The sequence below is a fragment of the Chiloscyllium punctatum genome, chromosome 45, assembly GCF_047496795.1.
Source record: "Chiloscyllium punctatum isolate Juve2018m chromosome 45, sChiPun1.3, whole genome shotgun sequence".
In the NCBI taxonomy this organism is placed as follows: domain Eukaryota; kingdom Metazoa; phylum Chordata; class Chondrichthyes; order Orectolobiformes; family Hemiscylliidae; genus Chiloscyllium; species Chiloscyllium punctatum.
Genome location: NC_092783.1, coordinates 12,590,141 through 12,610,621, shown reverse-complemented (window position 1 = coordinate 12,610,621; position 20,481 = coordinate 12,590,141). Strand labels below are relative to the sequence as shown.

The 20,481-nt window shown below is 43.0% G+C and overlaps 1 protein-coding gene across 3 annotated transcripts in view; it reads left to right on the top strand.

Annotated features, from left to right (window-relative positions):
- LOC140467163 (signal peptide, CUB and EGF-like domain-containing protein 3) overlaps positions 1-20,481 on the top strand; it is a 377,653-nt gene that overhangs the window by 326,856 nt on the left and 30,316 nt on the right. For all 3 annotated transcript variants that reach the window (XM_072563295.1, XM_072563294.1, XM_072563296.1), the window contains 5 exons: positions 1,807-1,923; positions 5,065-5,157; positions 6,393-6,506; positions 6,825-6,989; positions 17,830-18,033. In XM_072563295.1, the coding sequence (XP_072419396.1) occupies positions 1,807-1,923; positions 5,065-5,157; positions 6,393-6,506; positions 6,825-6,989; positions 17,830-18,033 (693 nt within the window). The remainder of the gene's footprint in view (positions 1-1,806; positions 1,924-5,064; positions 5,158-6,392; positions 6,507-6,824; positions 6,990-17,829; positions 18,034-20,481) is intronic.

Below are 20,481 nucleotides of genomic sequence, written 5' to 3'. Positions count from 1 at the left end.
CTTCAACTTATTGGACAAAGTCAGAGGCTGAGGCTCCTGAATCCCTCTGCCTGCCTCACTCTTAGCCACACCCTCCTGTCCCTGACCACTGGCTGAATTTGAGTTAGTTAGTCTAAGGGGTGTAACTCTCCCCTCCTCCGTGATGTCTCACAAGCTCAGACTCCAGATCATCAACTCTGAGCTGACATTCTTCCAGCAACCAACATTTACTACAGACATGGTTGCTGGGAACCACAATGGGGTCCACCAGCTCCCACAGCATGCAGATCAACACGTCACCTGACCCTCCATCCTTATTTTATTCAATTAGTTTTGAATATTTTTTTCATTTTTAACTGTTTTTGTATCTCTACTTATGCAAGTTGTAACCAAGAAATAAGTTGTAACCAAGAAATTAGTAAGATTCAAGTAACTCGCCTTTCATCAACAATCGGGCTTCTGCATTCCTCAGCAAAGTTCAATTGGAACCTTTTAAGGGTTTTCTGAAAACGGCTGGTCTTATCAGAACTTAGGGCTTGGGTGCAAAAGGCTCCGCTGAAATATTGTTTTGGGGCCACTACTGTTTGTCATTTCTTTAAATGACCTGGATGAGGGCATAGAAGGATGGGTTAGTAAATTTGCAGATGACACTAAGATCAGTGGAGTTGTGGACAGTACAGAAGGACGTTGCAGGTTACAGAGGAACGTAGATAAGCTGCAGAGCTGGGCTGAGAGGTGGCAAATGGAGTTTAATGCAGAAAAGTGTGAAGGAGTACATTGGAAGGAGTAAAAAGAATACAGAGAACTGGGCTAATGGTAAGATTCTTGGTAGTGTGGATGAGCAGAGAGATCTAGGTATCCATGTGCATAGATCCCTGAAAGTTGCCACCCAGGTTAATAGGGTTGTTAAGAAGGTATATGGTGTGTTAGCTTTGATTGGTAGAGGGATTGAGTTTCGGAGCTATGAGATCAAGTTGTAGCTGTACAAAACTCTGATGCAGCTGCACTTGGAGTATTGCACGCAGTTTTCATCACCGCATTATAGGAAGGATACAGAAGCATTGGAAAGGATGCAGAGGAGATATACCAGGATGTTGTCTGGTATGGAGGGAAGGTCTTATGAGGAAAGGCTGAGGGACTTGAGGCTGTTTTCATTAGAGAGAAGAAGGTTAAGAGGTGACTTAATAGAGACATACAAGATGATCAGAGGATTAGATAGGGTGGACAGTGAGAGCCTGTTTCCGTGAATGGTGATGGCTAGCACGAGGGGACATAGCTTTACATTGAGGGGTGATAGATATAGGACAGATTTCAGAGGTAGGTTCTTTACTCAGAGAATGGTAAGGGACTGTCTGGAACACACTGCCTGCAATAGTAGCAGACTCACCAACTTTAAGGGTATTTACATGGTCATTGGATAAATATATGGATGAGAATGGAATAGTGTAGGATAGGTGGGCTTCAAATTGGTTTCACAGGTCAGCGCAACATAGAGGGCTGAAGGGCCTGTACTGCGCTGTAATGTTCTATGTTCTATTGTGTCAGCTTAACGTTTTGGACTTGTTGGATCCTGCGGGAAATTAGAATGGGCTCAATTGTTGCTGTGCTCTGTGCTGACCTCTCAGAATAAAGTAAACATTTTATTTGATATTTTACTTAATCTTCCCAGTGGGAAACTGACAGGTTTAGATTAGACACTCCCCTGATTTTACATTCAATCTCTTTAGTTTAAGATTACTCCTTTGTCCCTTGTTTTGAGTTTAAACATTTTCCAGCTTTTCTGTAGTTTTTCAAGATGTGTGACACTGATTTCTTTGACATTTTCAGAGGCAGCAAAGTGCTTGCTGGGTTCCAATCCTCCCCGAGCGCAACTTTCCTGCATCAAGAGTGGGAAAAGAGAAACCTGCTCACTCAGCTGTGCCTCCAAGGCTCACTTCCAGGCAGGTAGGCCTCGTGCAAAGTCAGGAGAAACCCACATTCTGTTCAGTGTTTTAGGCTCAACATGAGGCCACTGGATGTCCTTCCTTACTGGTGGAAGCTGAGTTGCCAGTCTTTCAGATCATCCCTGGAGTCTTCAGTCTTTAACTCCATCTTTCTGAATGCTGCTTAGGGCAGTCCAGGGAGTACATTCATCAAGGCATTAAAAAGTTGTTTTTTTTAAAACTTTTGTTTGTTAAATATGTATTGAATGTGTAAAACTTTCACTGACTGCCATGATTTCTAACTTGGATATTGAGGAGCCATGTTTTTCCTGAGTTTTTCTTCTGAAGGTAGGTGATTGTTTATCAAACTACAGCAAAACTTTACTATGGCTTGGGTGCAGAGGCTGCTCCCAATTTTACAGTTGTACTCAGGTCTGAAAGGGTTAATAGTTGCTTGAGTATAGTAAGCGTTGATGATGCCATGAGGACTGGAGTAAAGAGTCACAAAGTTCTTAAAGAATTCAGACTTAAGACCAGGTCACCCTCACAGTCTCTCCTCATAGGTTGTAAAAGTAAATAGTTGCAGAGATACAATGAACTAGATCATGTTTGCTATGAGAGACTCTTATAGTGACTCGATAAGTTGGCTATCTTTACCTACACTAGACCACGTGGGCCATGGAGAAAGGTATACCAAGAAGATATTGATGGCAGCACACACAACATGGTGAGCAGTGATGGTGATCTAAGTGGGATCTGACAAAGGATCTGCCTCTTCATACAGTGCAGTGAGCAGCATTGTGAGAATCATTGGTAGGGATTTGTGGAAGTGATCTTGGGTTCTGAGTTCATCCAGTAAGTGAACATAATCAGAGACTGCGGGATTCAAACCATAAAATCCTGTATCAAGGGGAAAAGCTAAATGATGCAGTGATTCACACGGGAAGGACACAAATTTTGAAAATAATTTGGAGTTCAGAGTGGGCATCATCATCATAGCGTGGACTCTGTGAGTGACACCTAACAGGACCACGGCATAAACCCATACTCAAGGGGTCTGCGAAGAAAGAATAACTCAGTCAGCACCCCACAGTTAACTTGGCAGCACACAAATGAACAGGAACCACAGTACATTCACAGTGTTCAGTCTGCCCTTATATCCATGATAAACAGCACCTGTGAGGAGAATTTGGCTTTCTCCAAAGGGAAGCATCAAGGCAGGTTTGACAAGAATGATCAGGAGGTCCAAGAGCTAATAAATTGCAAATGTAAGCTGATCTTGAACTGTAAACACTACGAAATCTTGAAGGAAAGAAAACAAGTCTACAGACAAATGAAGGCCGAGGTCCAACGTTAAAGCGTGACCCAAAGAAAGAAATGTTGGGTGGAAAAAGCGCAAGAAACTCAACAACTGGTCGATAGTCCTGACACGTGTGGATTCTTCAATACAGTCAAGACCCATCACTGACCCAAGTGAGAACTTACCCCATTCAGAGCTAAGAATGGACTGATTTCAATCAAGGACAGCAAGCCCTCATGGATGGAGTACTTTGAGAATCTTCTCACCAGAAACACAGTCCTTAATGTGGGTAGCCTTGGTCACATCCCATAGCATGCTACCGCCTCAGCATCCAGGTAGTTCCATGTAACTAGGGGTAGCCAATCTCTGGTTTGACATGTGGTTAAATAAGCCAATCTGACAGCTCGGAGCCAACAAGACCATCAGCACAAATGGAATTCCCACTGGAATTTAAAATCCATTGAAGAAGCACTTTTGGGTATGAATATATGACCTCACCAGAAAGGAGGAAAATATTCCAAGGATCTCTGAGACTCTAATTGTAGCCATATTTAATAAAGGAGATAAGCCCGATTACAGTCATAGTCATAGAGATGTACAGAGGTTTGTCCTAGAGAAGGTGATTGCAAGGATCCTCCTCAATCGCCTTTTCCCAGGGGCTGAAGAGTTCCTGCCAGAGTCATGATGCAGATGTCATCCATCAAGAGGCACAATGGACTTGACCTTCCCAGCAAGGCAAGGTCAAGTAAAGTGCAGAGAACAGCAGCAATCTTTATATGTGGTCTTCTTTGAACTCATATTCAACTCTGCCAACTGAGACAAACTAGGGAGTGTCCTTCTCAAATTTGATTGCCCAGAGAAGTTTGTCACCATCCTCTGCCTGCTGCACAACATGCAAGCCATCATCCTCACCAACAGATCCACAACAGACTCAGTATGAATACAAATGGAGGTCAATTAAGGCAATGTCATCACACCAGTGCTCTTCAGGCTACTGATATATAACATGCTGTACAACTTCAGATCATAATAAATTATAGACTTTTATGTGTCCTTGAAAACTGGTTATGTCCCCTCCATCAATTTGTGACACCGACACTTCGGGATAAGCTTTAGAACAGTCACTATGGTTTCCGATTGAACTAAGAACTAATGTCAAATGGCCTGGCTGAGCTCGAGTTCTTCCCCTGCATGATTCAGTCCCCACCCTCTTCCACTGCCAGCAAAATGGGATCTGCCAGAAACAGAGATGCAGCTTCTGCATTCGGGTCCCACCTGCCACTTTTAAAGGCCAAGGAATCAGCCTGACTCTTTGAAAGTGTAACCCCCCCAGCTTGAACTGAATTCATTATTCTCAATGAGAAAAGTTATAACGACAAAAAGGAGGTCACCAGCCCATCAAATCCATGCTGGTTTTTTTGTGCAGCAATTCACTTAGCACTCCCTAGTGGAGTCATAGGTAAAGCAGTTAGCCCCAGTAGCCAGCAGTTTGTGTAAAGGTGGGACTCCAGTGGGAGCAAGCGTTTGTGTGCGTATGTCAGTGTATGTGTACATGTATGGCATGGATGGACAGTACAGAAACCAGGATTAGGCTTTGCTTTTGATGTCCTGTCAAAACTGAAGATCCTGTCAGAGTTCATGTTATAACTTCGCAAGTGAAGAGAGGTCAGCTGGGCACAAAACCCGAAGTTGTCCAACATTGCAGAAATCAGCATCGGTCACCACCTTTAGGAGGGAAGAAGGTTACCCTGGAGAGTGAGAATTGTAACTGTTGTTCAGTATAATTATTCTGCACGTGCTTCAAACAGTGAATTGCCGTCAGTAAATATAGGTCTCTTCCTCTACTGTTCCCGTTTCTGCCAGGTTCTGATAACAGTTACACTGTGAGCTGCGGGGCTCCTATAAGGAGGGCTGATGCTCAACAACGACTCAACGCCAACATCACAGGCTGTGTAGGTAAGCCCCTGACAAAATGTTGGCCTACTCTCATAAGTATTGCTGAAATGTTTTGTTGGCGTAAGCCATTTTGGTCAGAGCTGCACTATTTAGCACCAATGTTTTTGTCCTAGTATGGAGTTTCTCATTGTAGAGCAAGACTCCAGCAGTCACTGACCCCATATCACTCTCTGCAGGAGATTTTCTGAGTCTGTCTGCATTCCCTGTACACAATTACATAAACTGGAGTGCGTTTTAGGCAGAGATTAGCCCAAGGTTAGGCAGGATACATTGACAGGATTAAGCACTGCCAACCTGAAAAGCAATGAGTCTTTATTGCAAGAGTGATGCAGTAAAAGATGTAAGGAAGCCTTGCTGAAATTATGCAGGGCTTTATAGAGTTGCCTTCTAGAGTACTGCGTGCAGTTTGGTCTTCTTTTCCAGTGTAGGTACACTTGCCTTGATGAGTGTGTAATGAAGATTCACTCCATCTAATCCTGGGAGAAGACAGCTGTTAAATGAATGAGCACCAAGTCAAAGGAGCTGGTGTTTTGTGCAGTTCAAAAGAATGAGAGGTGATCACATTGTTAGGAATAAAATCTTTAAAGGACTTGATAAAGTAGATGTTGAGAGGTTGTTCCCCTTGGCTGGAATGTTGAGGACAGGATGGAGAGGGAGTCATGGTTTCAGGATAAGGAGTCAGCCACTGAGGACTGACATAAGGAGAAATTCTTCACAAAGAAATGGAGGGTTATGAGGAAGAAGGATGCAGTTGGAAAAACAGGACAGAGAGTTGATGCAACAATCAGATTGGCTATGATTTCATTAAATGGTAGAGCATGCTTCTTGGGGTCAAATGGCCTACTACTGCTGCCAGCTGTACATTTACAGAGAGCTAGGGATGCTCAGTTTTTGCACACAATCAAGACGAGTTCATTAAGTTTTTTGACATTCACAGAATTGAGCGATATTGGGATAGGCACAAAAAAAAAGAGTTGATGCTAAAATTCAGTTGTGATTTTAAGAAATGCAGAGCAGGTTCAAGGGAGTGTGTGATATGACCATCCTCCTGATTTTAAGTTCTTATGTTCATTGGGAGTGCCAGATTGTAAAAGTGCCCCACATATCGCCGTTCTGTTAAATGTCCCTGTATTGCCAAGTATATACAGCAGGCAATGGAAACTGCATGAATGGCGACTTAGTTTGCATTTAAATGCTGCCTTAAGATGTCTTTAAATTATGTTGTTTCATTTTAGAGACTTTAGCTGTCCCGGTCAAACATCGAGCTTCCTTCAAGATTAAAGATGCGAAGTGTCACCTTCATCCACGCATTAAGGGAAAGCAGGACAGTGGGCGCCCAGTTATCACAGGTACAAAACATTTGGTAGTTGTTTTTTCCATTTAATTCTTTGTTTTGCTTGAGCCTCTCCATTTTTGCTTCGATTAGAATGTGAGTGTACCTTAGACTAATTATTCGGCATTCCTGCCCTTTGCAGGCTATGATTGGCCTGAGTCTTGTTCAGCCCTTGCACAAAATGAAAACATAATCACAAAACCTTTGATTTTGGGATAAATACTTGGCAGGACATTTGGGAGAACAGGAGAGAAATTTTGTTGTTATTGAGCAGTGCGTATTGCCTCTGATATCACTGACTCTATGAACTTTGTTTTCTTGTCTTTTCATGAAGGAGGCGCCTTCCCTTGTACCGACAACTGTCAGGTTACATTCATAAACCTAAAATGTGATTCTTCCAAGAAAGCAAAAGGCCGACGGACCCGTAATCCCCCAGGAAAAGAAGTGACAAGAATAACATTGGATTTTGAAGCAGAAATAAGAAAAGAAGATATAACAGGTGAAAGGAGGGCTTTGTTTGCTGCTATATTTAAGGTCTTATAATTAAAGTAAAACACACAACGCAAGTTTATCTGGTGAGAAACTGAAATGAAAGGTTGAGGGAGGGTCCCTTGTTTGATTCTGGTCTCATACTGGGTACATCACTGCAGGCTTCTGGGTTCACGGACAGAAGGTCGGGTTCCACATTGTTTACAGATAAATCAATGAGGTCATTTGACCAGAAGCAGGGGCAATCGTTGCTTCTATGATTGAACACCATTCACCATCCAGGCTCACAGTTAAATACTGGCAACTTGAGCAGGACCTGACTCCCAGCAATCAAAAGTAGAAATCCTAGCCGAATTCAGGAGCTTGGCTAATTGAACATTTCCTGAACAGGACAGATTTCACATTAGTCCAGGTTTTATCTTCTATAGAAAAAGCTGAAAACGTATAGGAACTTAGTTGGCATCTGTGAATAGGAAAGTCTGTCCCAGAAATTATCCCAGACAAGGTGCATTTAGGCGTGTAGAGGAGTTAAATTCCCTGAAGCTGAGATTGCGTATCCTGACAACATACCATCTTCTCCTGGATTTCAGCACGGCTAGACTGAAGGCAAGTGAATACCCTTGAATCTGACCGGCAAATAATTAAAATTTTTAAACTGAAAACCATTTTAATTCTTATTTTTAATTTTTTTATTGAAAAAGATTTTAAATTTTTTACAAAATCATAGAATTATTATAAAATAGTATAACAATCCTATAATATAACAGTAATAACAATAAACAAACTACTACTCTACTTCACAAACAAATTGGACAAAAAAATCTACCCATACTACAATTCAATAAATAATGAACCAAAATAAACTAAATTAAATGAGATTGAACTAAGTTAAATTATAACACTCAGCACAACCCTACCAAAGCTCCCATCATTGGCGTACCCGTATTTATTTGGGATTCTTCATCTCAGGGGTCTCCGGCCCACCAGACACAGCCCTTGCGGCTACACCAAGGCCCTAATAAAAAAGCCGACAAGTCCGTGTCCATATAATTCAAAAAGGACTACCATGTCCTATAAAAGAAGTTCCATTTTCTGGTGCACAATACTTGAAAGGAAGTCTCAGGAGATATGTTCCATAACTAACCTACACCATCTCAAAATTCCTGGTGAGTGTTTTCTGATATCCAGCTCATCAGAATGTTCTTCCTCACACAATATGAAAGAATATTCAACAGTTTCTTCCCATGCACATTTAAAGAGAGCAGATTCGGCAGACCCAAGAGGAGGGACACCAGATCTACCTTGACCTCGGTTCCCAAGACCCCTTCCAAAGCACTCGCTATAACACCCCAATACCTACGAAGCTTGTGTCATGACCACAAGCAACGAGTAGAAGTACCTACATCTGTTTTGCATTTGGGGCACATTGGAGATACTCCTTTCTTGAATTTCACAAGCCGCTCCGATGCCAAATTGACCTTGTGGAGAACCTTCAGTTGCATAGCCTGCGTCCTATTACAAATCAAAATCTTCCTCACGTTCTCCCAAATATCCTCCCATGCCTCTGACCCGATCTCCACTCCTAATTCCTGAGTCCAGATCCCACACAGCTGCTCAATGACCTTCGAGACATTACCTCCTAGTAAATAGTACATGGTATTGATCAAGAGAGTTCCTGTGGACCGAAGTACTGTCCTCTCCACATCAGACTTTTAGGAATTAGCCAGTAATGTAGTCTTTTTCTGTATAAAGTCCCTAATCTGAAAATAACCAAAGGGTCCCGACTGGACAATGCATATTTCTGGCTCAGCTGATCGAAAGACATCTTGACCTCCCCCTCAAGTAAGGTTCCCAAATAGGAGACTCCTCGAGCCTCCCAGAACCTAAAGCCAGAATCCATCAATCCCAGCCGAAATCTTGGCATTCCTGCTATCGGAATAAAAAGGGAAGTTTTATATAAATTGCCCTCGCTTTGTCACTTCATTCTCCATGCTTTAACCGTGTTAAGGACAATCAGGTTTCTGCAATGCTTCGTGACAGTCCTTATCTTGTCCATAAGCAACAAATTAATGAGGGGACATTTTGCCTGGGAGGCCTCGATGTCCAGCCAAATTGACCTCAGGTCCTGGCAAGCACAATCAGTCACATAGGATAATAGGAAATTTAATTGATATTTCTGGTAAGTCCACACCCCCCCTCTCCTGTGGAAGTTGCAGTTTAGCAAGCTTAATTAGAGGTTGTCTATGACGTCACATGAAAGAACCGAGCCAACTGTTAAGCCTCCATTGTACTTGCCTGGGTAACATCAGAGGGAACATTCGCATGGGATATAATAAATGAGGAAGAACATTCATTTTAACCAGACCTATTTGACCCAACCAAGATATTGGAAGAGCCTCCCAATGCTAAAGGTCCTGTCTTATCTTCTCCAGCAAACTGCACAATATTAACTTTGTATAATTGATGAAAGGCCAGAGTAATAAAAATGCCTACATACAGGAAACCTCCCTGTGACCACCTGAAAGGGAATCAGATTCCACCCCCAAGATCAGGTACTCTGATAAGACCCCCCACAGGCATGGCCTCCGACTTCATAAAATCGATTTTATACCATGAGAAAGAACTAAATAAATTAATCTTTTGTATTAAATGGGGCACAGACATTGTCAGATTAGATAGAAAAGGAATAATGTTGTCTGCATAAAGGGTGATTTTATGCTCCCCCCCCCCGCCCCCAGTCCTACATCCAGAGCAACTATATTGGCGTCCCTCCGGATAGCCTCTGCCAATGGCTCAATCATTAATATAAACAGCAGCGGTGAAAGGGGGCACCCTTGTCGGCTGCCTCTACCAATACTAAAATTGTCAGACCTTATGCTATTAGTGAAAACCGCTGTCTTAGGGTCACTGTATAATACTGCCACCCACCTGGCAAAGACTTACCCAAGACTAAACTATTCCAGGACATAAAAAAGACATGGCTACTTAACCCAGTCAAACACTTTATTTGCATCTAGGGAGACTACCAATCCCAGAATCGACCTCTGCTGGCACACCTGGACCATATTCAGTACTCTTCTAATGTTATTATAGGAACTGCAATCCTTAATAAAACCTGTCTGGTGCACCTTTACAATAGAGGGAAAGACCTTCTCCAACCTCACTGCCAGCATTTTCAACAGAATTTTAAAATCCATGCTTAACAGTGATATGGGCCCGTACAAAGCACAGTCCTCTGGAGCTTTCCCTTTCTTGAGAATAAGGGAGATATTAGCTTCTGTCCGAGAGGATCGGAGGCAGTCCTGACTGTATGAATAATTGTGTATATCCAACGTTGGCCCAGTCAACATGTTTATAAACTCCTTATAAAACGCGCTCTGAAATCCATCTGGGCCTGGCGCTTTACTGCTCTGGAGTTGCCTCACCGCCTCTTATATCTCTTGGATTATCAGAGGGTCATTCAAAAGGGACACCTGCTCTGCAGTTACGCCTGGGAGATCCAAGTTCTTGAAAAAGAACTCCATCTTCGCCAACCTGTCCTCACAGCCCTCCGACTGGTACAACTCAGAATAGAATTTCCTGAATGCCGCATTAATCTTTCTGGAATCACAAGAGTACCAGCACACTCTCTGATGGATGTAATAGATTGGGGGGCATTCTTCTTCCTGGCCAGACATGCCAGGTATTTACCCAGCTTGTCACCATACTCAATTAACTTCTGTTTCGCAAAAGAGATCTCCCTCTTTGCTGTCTGGGTGATGGCAGCGTTCAGAGCAGCCCTGAGAGCTGTAATCCACTGCAACTTGGTCACAGACGGCCTATTAAAGTATGCTATCTTGGCTGCCTTCAACCAGGCCTCAAGCATATGCTGCTGCTCTCCCCTCTGCCACTTCCGGGTTGCCGAGTAAGAAATAAATAAACCCCTTGCATAGGCCTTGGCAGTCTCCCAGACCACCAATGGATTACTGGCTATACCCAAATTAATATATCAAAAAACTTTAAATTTCTGTAAAAAGTACTCAATAAATTTACTGTCCTTCAGAAGGAAAGGATCCATGTGCCAATGCTGCAAGCCTGTCCAATTGCATCTGGCCTTAACCTCCAGATACCCTGCCGCATGGTCAGAAATTATTGTGTTCCCAATTCTACAGGACAGCACTGAATTCAAAAAGGCAGGTGGAGCAAAAGAAATGTCAATCCTAGTGTGGCACTTGTGTGGGTTAGAAACTAAGGTAAAGTCCCTACCTTCAGGGTGAAGACATCGCCAAACGTCCACCAGTCCCAGCTCCCCACTAAGGTCCAGCAGTTGTCTGGATTGTGGGGATATGACCGCGAGACCCCGGAGCATCCTGTCCACCTCAGGGTCCATAAGATGATTGAAGTCTCCCTCATGTGGCACACTCCAAGGGCCATCAACCTGGAAAGTGCATCTGATAAAAGTTTGAGGGGGTATGGCGGGGGGGGGGGGGCAATAAACATTCAAAGTCCCGTACTCCTCCCCATGTATTAAAGGTTTGAGGATCACAAAATCGTCTTTAATTTGGTCTAACAGCTGAAATTGAAGATTCTTCTGGATGGGTTTAGCTTCTCCTCTGCTTTTAGAATTAAAGGACGAGAAAAACACCCAGCCGAACCCTCCCTGATGTAACTTTAAATATTCCTTATCGCCTAAATATGTCTCTTGCAGTATGGCTACATTGACCCTTTCTTTTCTAAGGCTCGAAAGTATCTTCTTTCTCTTAATCGGTGAATGACGCCCTCCCCCCCCCTTAACATTCCAGGTGCTCCATTTAAACAAACAATTAACCATAGCCGTCCAAGACAGCCCGCGATTCTCCGAGAGGAAGAACCCTACTCATAACGCGCCGAGTGAAAACAGTTAGAGTTACGTATAAACTAGAAAATACAACTATAAACACTACCAAAGTAAACTACCAAACTACCAAACTTCTGAAAGCTATTTCTACATTGAACCAACACATAAAACAAATAAGAGGACACTTACCCCCTTGCCCACAGGGGGCTCTCACACTACCCACTAACCCCTCCATGGCTCCTTCTAGCTGAAGCCATGCCCCAAACCCAGGCAAAACAAAGTGAAGAATACATGTAGCTTATAACAAGAAAATTAAAAGTGGGCATTCAACCCATCCCACCCATACATCAACCCCAGTCATTACTGATTAAAAAAAAACAAATTCCCCAAACCCCCCCCCCCCCCCCCAATCTCAAACCAAGAGAGAGAAAAGGGAAAAAAGTGGGTGGGGGGTGAATAGAGACAATGAGAGGGGAGAAAGAAGAGAAAAAGGACCCCCATATATTAAAAGAGCAAAACCAGGTAAACAACAGAGAAAACAAAGGAAACACTATTGTCCATATTATTTGAACCAACCAGTCTATTTTAAAGTGTCCAGGAAGTGCTTTGCCTTTTCTGATGAATCAAAATTGTGCACAGATCCTCCTCTGGGGATACCTTACAGAATACTGAATATTCAAATCTCTCAGCCTCTTCTTTACTTCATCGAAGGTCTTTCTCTTGTGGATCACAGCCACAGAAAAGTCCTGAAAACATAATTTTTGATCCCTTGTAGATCAGGGCCTGTGTATCCTTTCCCAGTGCTCTGGAAGCTTCCAACACCATTTGCTTATCTCGGTAATGCTGGAGTCACACTAGGACTGAGTGGGGGCGCTGGACCGATCCTCAACCCACCTCAACCTCCATCCCCAAGAAGAGTGGGAACCATTGCTCCAGAAAGCTGACTAGTTGGCCTTTTTCCTCCCATTCCAGCCTCCCAGTAAAGCGGATGTTCTTCCGCCAACCTGTTCCACTAAGGTCCATACCTGCCTCTCTCAGGCCTGGACCTGACCCATCGAGGATTCTGTTGCAGTCTCTGAAGCCACAGTCTGCTGCTCCACCTCCTCCATGCGCTGCCCGAGACACTGGATCTCTTGCTCATGCGTTTGCAGCATGATCGGTTCCAGCCTGGTCTGAGTCTCCTCCATCACTGAATCGATCTTTTCTCTGAGTTTCACAGACTCCGAGACCAGGCTGTGCTGTGCAGGTAGGTCCAAAGGGACATTCGCAGAGGCCAACACTGCAGCTGCAGGCGTATCTGTTGCTGCAGGGGAATGCCTTGCTTGTAGCGATCCACAAGGCCCTTTTCTCTTCGTCATCACTCCCTGATTGCCAAAACTAAGGCACAAAGATTCTGGGGACTTAAAATTACTGATTTTTGCCAAAATAACTAATAAAGGGAGGGTAAAAGCACCACCTTGCCTGGGTTATGGTGCAAAGCTCAGCAAGGCAGACCTATTAGATCACCGCCATCTTGCATCTCCCGCCATTTTAATTCTTGGTTTTCCTGCTACTGTACCTATTTCCTGAACTGTTAAGAAAAATTCCCTAGGGTCACTGAGGTGAGTGACAGCAGGAATAACTTTTGAGTGAAACTAATGGAGTAGAGAGGTTTTGATCAGTGGAATTGAAGAGTCCCAGACAAGGACTGGTGTGAAGCTGCTATCCAAAGTACTTTCTGTGTCTGAAATTGCTATCATTGTTTGGCAGGTGTTGTCAATGTTGAAAAGTCACTTCCCTTGTCCAGCATTTTCCTGCTTAATTGTGTGCACTACACTGTGGGAACACTTTACATAGCTTCACCTTCCCCCTCATTTGAGGATCAAGAGCAGAATCCATGCCACAGTCAACTGCACAGCAACAGTAGGAGCAACAGCACCATCTGTTTGTCCCTCAGTATGTGTCCCTCCACAGTGCAGAGGGGATACAGAGATTCAGCTAGAGGGAGGTGAGATCCCACCACTGTACTAAAGGGCAGAGGATGAGCTCTGTCTGAGCACCTTTTGCCTCAGGAGGCTCAGGCTGTCACAGCCGATCACTGCTGACACTTTCTGGAATAAGACCACCTTCCCAATGAAATGTGCTGCCAGAAATCATCAAATGGTCTGTCAGTAGCAGGACACATTGCCCTCCCCCTCTCAGTGTCTCCCACATCAACTCCCTCCTTAATTTCCAACCACATTCCATCCAGGCTTCTGCCTTTGCCCAAAGCTATGTGCTCTCTTCTACAAAGAGAGAGAGTAGAGAGGTGCTAGTGTTTGGGGTCTAGATTAGAGTCGTGCTAGTAAAACACAGGATGTCAGGCAGCATCAGAGGAGCAGTAAAATCAACGTTTCGGGCAAAAGCCCTTCATCAGGAAGGAAGGGCATTCCTGATGAAGGGTTTTTGCCCGAAACGTCGATTTTCCTGCTCCTGGGATGCTGCCTGACCTGCTGTGCGTTTCCAGCACCACTCTAATCTAGACTTCAGATCTCCAGCTTCTGCAGTCTTCACTTTCACTGAGGTGCTAGTGTTTGCAATGGCTTATTTGGTGAAGTTGACGTTTGTGCAGGGTGACGAAGGCATGAGTGCAAAAGGACAATAAGATGAGGGTGAGTGAGTGTTGACTGTTCAGATGGGGATGTGAGGAGGTGCGAGGAGAGAATGAGTGGAGCTGTACGCTGTGTTCATCTGAGAAGTGCTGTGTAAATGAATGTTGACATAGGCAGAGTTTTGGACTTGGGGCCTGACAATATATTACACTTCTCACCTTTCCCACCTTCCCAAGGTCCTTGTCTCCTTGATGCCCTGTCTCCACATTGAATAAGCAAGCCCTCCATGTTGCTGACATTAGGCGCCACTTGCAAGACTAGTCTCTTTGCTCTTGTCCTTCTAACCGAATCTCACCACAGTCTGTTTGGTCTCAGAGCATCACCTCCAGATAAGAGTGAGAGATCTGGGAAACAGCCTTCCCAGGCTTCCTCTCCATCATCATAAATCCAAGTGCTGTTAAGGCCTTGTTACTCAGAATGCAATCTTTTTACTTAGAATTCCTTCCTTTTGTAGAATGGACTCTTTACCCCACTATCTGCCCTGATTACTCCGGGAAACCAGAAACTCTGGCAGTTCCCATTCATTCCCTATTCAGATTCCTGACCCACATTTCTCTTATCTAAAAGGGGTGTCATGGTGGCTCAGTGGTTAGCACTGCTGCCCCACAACGCCAGGGACCTGGGTTCAATTCCACTGTCTGTGTAGAGTTTGCACATTCTCCCCGTATCTGTGTGGGTTTCCTCTGGGTGCTCCGGTTTCCTCCCATAGTCCAAAGATGTGCAGGTCACGTGAATTGGCCATGCTAAATTGCCCATAGTGTTAGGTGCATTAGTCATGGGTAAATGTGGGGTAATGGGTCTGGGTGGGTTACTGTTTGGAGGGTCACTGTGGACTTGTTGGGCCAGATGACCTGTTTCCATATTGGCACCATTGTTCCAATAAGGATTGATGATCTTTCAGACTTGTACATTTTCCTAATGGAAAGAAACAGTGAACACAAAATATCGATGGGTTACGCTCTCCACAAATGCTGTTTGACCAGCTTTTTCTATTTTACCTCCAATTTCTAACACTGTGTTTGGAACTTCGTTAAGCACAATGTGAAGTTGAAGATAAACTGAGGTAACTGCAGATGCTGTAAATCAGAAACAAAAACAAATTGCTGGAAAAGCTCAGCAGGTCTGGCAGCATCTGTGGAGAGAAATCAAAGTTCACCTGATGAAGAAGCAGCACTTCAAAAGCTCATGCTTCCAAATAAACCTGTTGGACTATAACCTGGTGCTGAGTGGTTTTTAACTTTCTCCAGCCCAGTCCAACACTGGTTCAACCAATCAGGGAAATAGGGGCAGAATTACCACCTCTATAATGGAACTCTCTTTGTATTAAAATCTAAAATGTCCAATTTCTGGCCAAATCAGTCTCTAGACCATTAATAAAAGCTAGAAAATGGTCAGGCACCTAACCCCAAGTCTCAAAGTCCAGCAGCTACATCCAGGTTACAGGCTTGACATATCCAATAGGGATATGCCTTTGTAGCTGGATTTGCCTGTGCAAACACCACCCAAGCCTAAGCAAACACCACCCAAACCTGTGCAAATGGGCCATCTCTAGCCCAACATGGCTACCTCTGAATCCTCTGCCCCAAAGCCTCTGATGTTATGCCCACTCTGCCAGCTGCCAACACTGGCATTCTCAGGCATCCTAATCACCGCACCCTTACCAGCATAGAACCCTACCCTCAATGCAACCTCTGCTGCGAGATAAGGCTGTCACTCAGCCCAGGCCGGGGAGCAATTGATGGTGTCAAAGAGACATCCTCACTTCTGGATGCCCCACACCATTCTGTCCCCTCCTGGTTGATCAGGTATGTACTAAATTAAGTCTGTGGTGTCTTATGGAAAAGGCATCTTATTCCAAATTTATGCTCACATTCTATCAACAACTAATAGCATCTTTTACTGATAATATCATAGAGTTATTAATCCAAAGACATGGGTAACCTTCCCGGGATCCACCACAATAGATGGTGGAATTTGCATTCAACGAAAAACGTCTAGAATTAAGAGTTTAATGATGACCATCAGTTTGGTGTCAAGTGTTGGGAAAATCTGTCTGGTTCATGAATGGAAGGAAACTGCCACCTTTACCTGGTCTAGACTACATGTGACTCCAGGCCCACAGCAATGTGGTTGACTCTTAACTGCCCTCTGGGAAATTAGGGATGGGCAATAAATGCTGGCCTAGCCAGTGATGCCCTCATCCCATGATTGAATTTTAAAAGATCTTTGACTTAATAAAACATTCCAAAAAGCCATGCTGGAATGTCATTATGCAAAATTCAACACTGTATCATATAAAGACAGGTTAGGGAAAATGTTCATAAGCTTGGTCAAAAAGTAGAATTTAAAGGACATGTTTTTAAGGAGAAAAGAGAGCCAGAGTTGTTTAGAGAAGGAACTCCAGAACTTGGGGCATAAAGGTTGGTTGCTTACAATTGATCCTTATAAATTACCACCTAAATCAAACTCTTGTCCCAGATAAAGTTGAAAATCATTTTATTATGCAAGCGAGAATAGAGTATTGCTGTTGGAACTGTATCACATCTCCATCATTTCAAATGAGCTGCTTATTGCTCAGTTGTATTTAGTAATACTACAAGTTGCTTAAAATGGTCACTAATTTATTCACCAATCTGGTCATAAGAAAAGGTTTGTTTAAAAGATATCTCAATTAAGGAGGCTTATTAGATATTGGTTAATTTTTGGGCTTTTGTTTATTGATACAGATGCATGCTCATGTTTAGTACACATACGCACTCAGTCAGACCACCTGTGCTGTCAGAAATAGATTCAAGTAAAAACAAAGGAACAGGAAAAATTCCACACTTTATGTAATTGAAAGCATTTTTAAAAATAGAATAAATGTAGACAATGCTGCAAGTATATTCATTTTATGACAATATATAATAATTCCTTGTACAAAACATTAAATTATACGGAAACCTGAGTAGGCCTTAAATATCACTCACAAATTATCAATCATTGGTGTAACTGTGCTTGCAGATAAATATTTTCTACAATCTGAAGAGAATACTGTTCCAGAGAGTAAATAATTAATGAATGTAGTACTAATGATTCCCTTGCTCAAAATTACAGATGTACTTTTGGTTATCAAACAAGTTAGTGAGATAGAATGAAACATTCTTTATAAGGACTCCCATGGCATGTGTAGAATAGTTGCTTGCAGAAAAAAGCCATGCCTCAATGAAGTCTTTAAGGAGCAACCTACTCTGTAGCAGATGGCACTCTTAGCACATAAACCACTTTGTAATCTCTTTTGATTGAAGGAGGCACTCGGTCCACTGGGCACTAAATTGAGATTGCCTCAGCTATTTCACTCTGGCTCTTTCCCCTGCTCATTCACACGAACTCACTTTTGACAAAATGAAACCCATTCTTTGCAGGCAACTGCAATATTAACTGTCTGAGGCAGAAGATGGAGAAGAAACTGAAATCTGCAATTAAAACTTTGAAAAAATCAATCAACCAGCAGCGTTTCCACATTCGCTTCTCTGGGACTGAGTACGAAGTGGCAAAGAAATTGGCAAAAGCTCCTGAGAAAGTGGAAGCCTGCAACATTGGACAGGAGTGGGTGGACGGGAAATGTGGTAAGTGTGTGGTATGAGTGACAGGATAACAAATCACTGATGTTGGTTGGCTATACAAATGAAGAAAACACGCAAGTGAATTTATTTGTGGTTTCTGAATTAAAATTAGCTGCATGGCTTTATCAAACTGTACTCACAGAAGTGTGCAAACAGCTAAACACAACAAAAGTGACAATAAACCAACTATACAAAGCACAAGACAGATGATTGTTTTATTTGTGACGTTCAGGTGATACTTTGTGATACTTAATCAATTTGTTCAACATTGACCCTTCAGACTTACAACTTGACAACCTGGTTAAACCAATAGATTAGAGTGGTGCTTGAAAAGCACAGCAGGTCTGGCAGCATCCGAGGAGCAGGAAAATCGACGTTTCGGGCAAAAGCCCATGTTCTTCCTGATGAAGGACTTTTGCCCGAAATGTCGATTTTCCTGCTCCTCGGATGCTGCCTGACCTGCTGTGCTTTTCCAGCACCACTCTAATCTAAACTCTGGTTTCCAGCATCTGCAGTCCTCACTTTTGCCTGGTTAATCCAAGAACCTTGGTCTTCAGCCAACTGAAGATCCGCTGTTTCACAGTGAACCTTTTATATCTCTGCCCCTCAGTCCTTACTTTGATTGTATAACCATTTCTGATTCTTCATATAGTTTCGTAAAATATAGGGTCCTACCCTGGATTAGTATCCTCAAAATAGCTGATAAGATCCATAAGACCATTCAGTCTGTTGAGTGTGCTCCACCATTTGATCATGGCTGATCATGTTTCTCAACCCCATTCACCTGCCTTCCATCCCATAATTCTTGATCGCCTTACTAATTAAGGACTTATCTATCTCTATCTTAACTATTCAATAACTTGGCCTTCACAGCCCTCTGTGGCAATGAGTTCCACAGATTATCCACCTCTGGCTGAATAAATTCCTCCTCACCTCAGTTCTAAAGGGTTGCCTCTTCACTCTGAGGCTACACCCTCAGATCCTAGTCTCGCTCATTCGTGGAAACCTCTTTGCCATGTCCATTCTATCCAGGCTTCTCAGTATTCTGTAAGATTCAATGGCATCACCCTCATTCTTCTAAACTTCAATGAGTGCAGACACAAAGTCCTTACCAGCTCCCCATATAACAAGCCCTTCAACCCTGAGATCATTCCTGTAAACCTCTTCTCAGCACCCTCCAACACCAGCACTTCCTTCATTAGATACAGGGCCCAAAACTGCTCACAGTACTCCAAAAGCAGTCTGACCAGATCCTTCTACAGCCTCAGCAGTATATTCATGCTCTTGTATTCTAGCCCTCTTGAAATGAATGCTAACTTTGCATTTTCCTTCCTAACTGCCAACTGAACCTGTATGTTAACCTTAGGAGAATCCTGAACAAGGACTCCCAAGTCCCTTTGTGCTTCAGATTTCTGAAGCCTTTCCATGTTCAGAAAATAGCCTATATCTCTATTATTCTCAGCAAAGTATATAACCTCACAATTTTCCATGTTGTATTCCATCTGACACTTCTTTGCCCACTCTCCTAGCCTCACCAAGTCCTTCTGCAGCCTCCCCTATCTTTGCGTCATCTGCAATTTTAGCAAAGAAGCCCTCAATTCCTTTCTCCATATTGTTAATGTACAATGTGATCCTGGTACTAGCTGGAGACTCCTTCCATGCTGTATTATGTGTAATTCTGTGGAGTTTATTCTAATGTATGAACCACTACACTGGAAGATAAAACCTGTATTAAGACTTTCTTTTTAAAATTTGATATGAAAAGTAAATACTTCATTACTAATCAGAGGGTAGGTCAATATGGGCTTAGTGACAAAACACTAAGCATAAGAAAATGGACATGTGTTTCCTGAAAAGGACACAACAGCATTTTTCAGCAGCTGAGGCTAGAAAGGTCTCACGTTTGGAACCTGTTTGCTCCCATTAATTGCTGTTACCCGAACAATGATCAAAATCGGAAGCACTTTGGGCTGTGAAGTGAAGGAATCCAACCAAATACCTATTGCTGATGGATTTCTGGTGACAGCTGGTTGGAAGTGGACTAATATGGGTTTAGGATGAAGACAAAATTGAGTTCCATCCTCTGTGGTCTACTAACTTGTTAAGATTTCTATATAGCTAGGCAACTAAATGATTGCTGACTGAGCAGGAATCTGGGCATCACTGTTGTTCTCGGTGCTGCAACCCAGCAGATAGGAAATAGGAGCAACAGTTGGCCATTCAGCCCCTTGACACTGCTCCTCCATTAAACCAGATCATAGGTCATCTTCTATCTCAATATAATTATTCCAATCTATTGATTTCTGTTTCAAATATACTCAATGACTTAGTCCTTTCAGAAGATGAGAATAGGAATAAATGCAATTGGCAAATAAGACAGTTGTAAAGTAACAAATGGAGAAACTCGATGGGTTCAGTCTTTTTAAAGTCATTAAAATGTAAATATAAAGG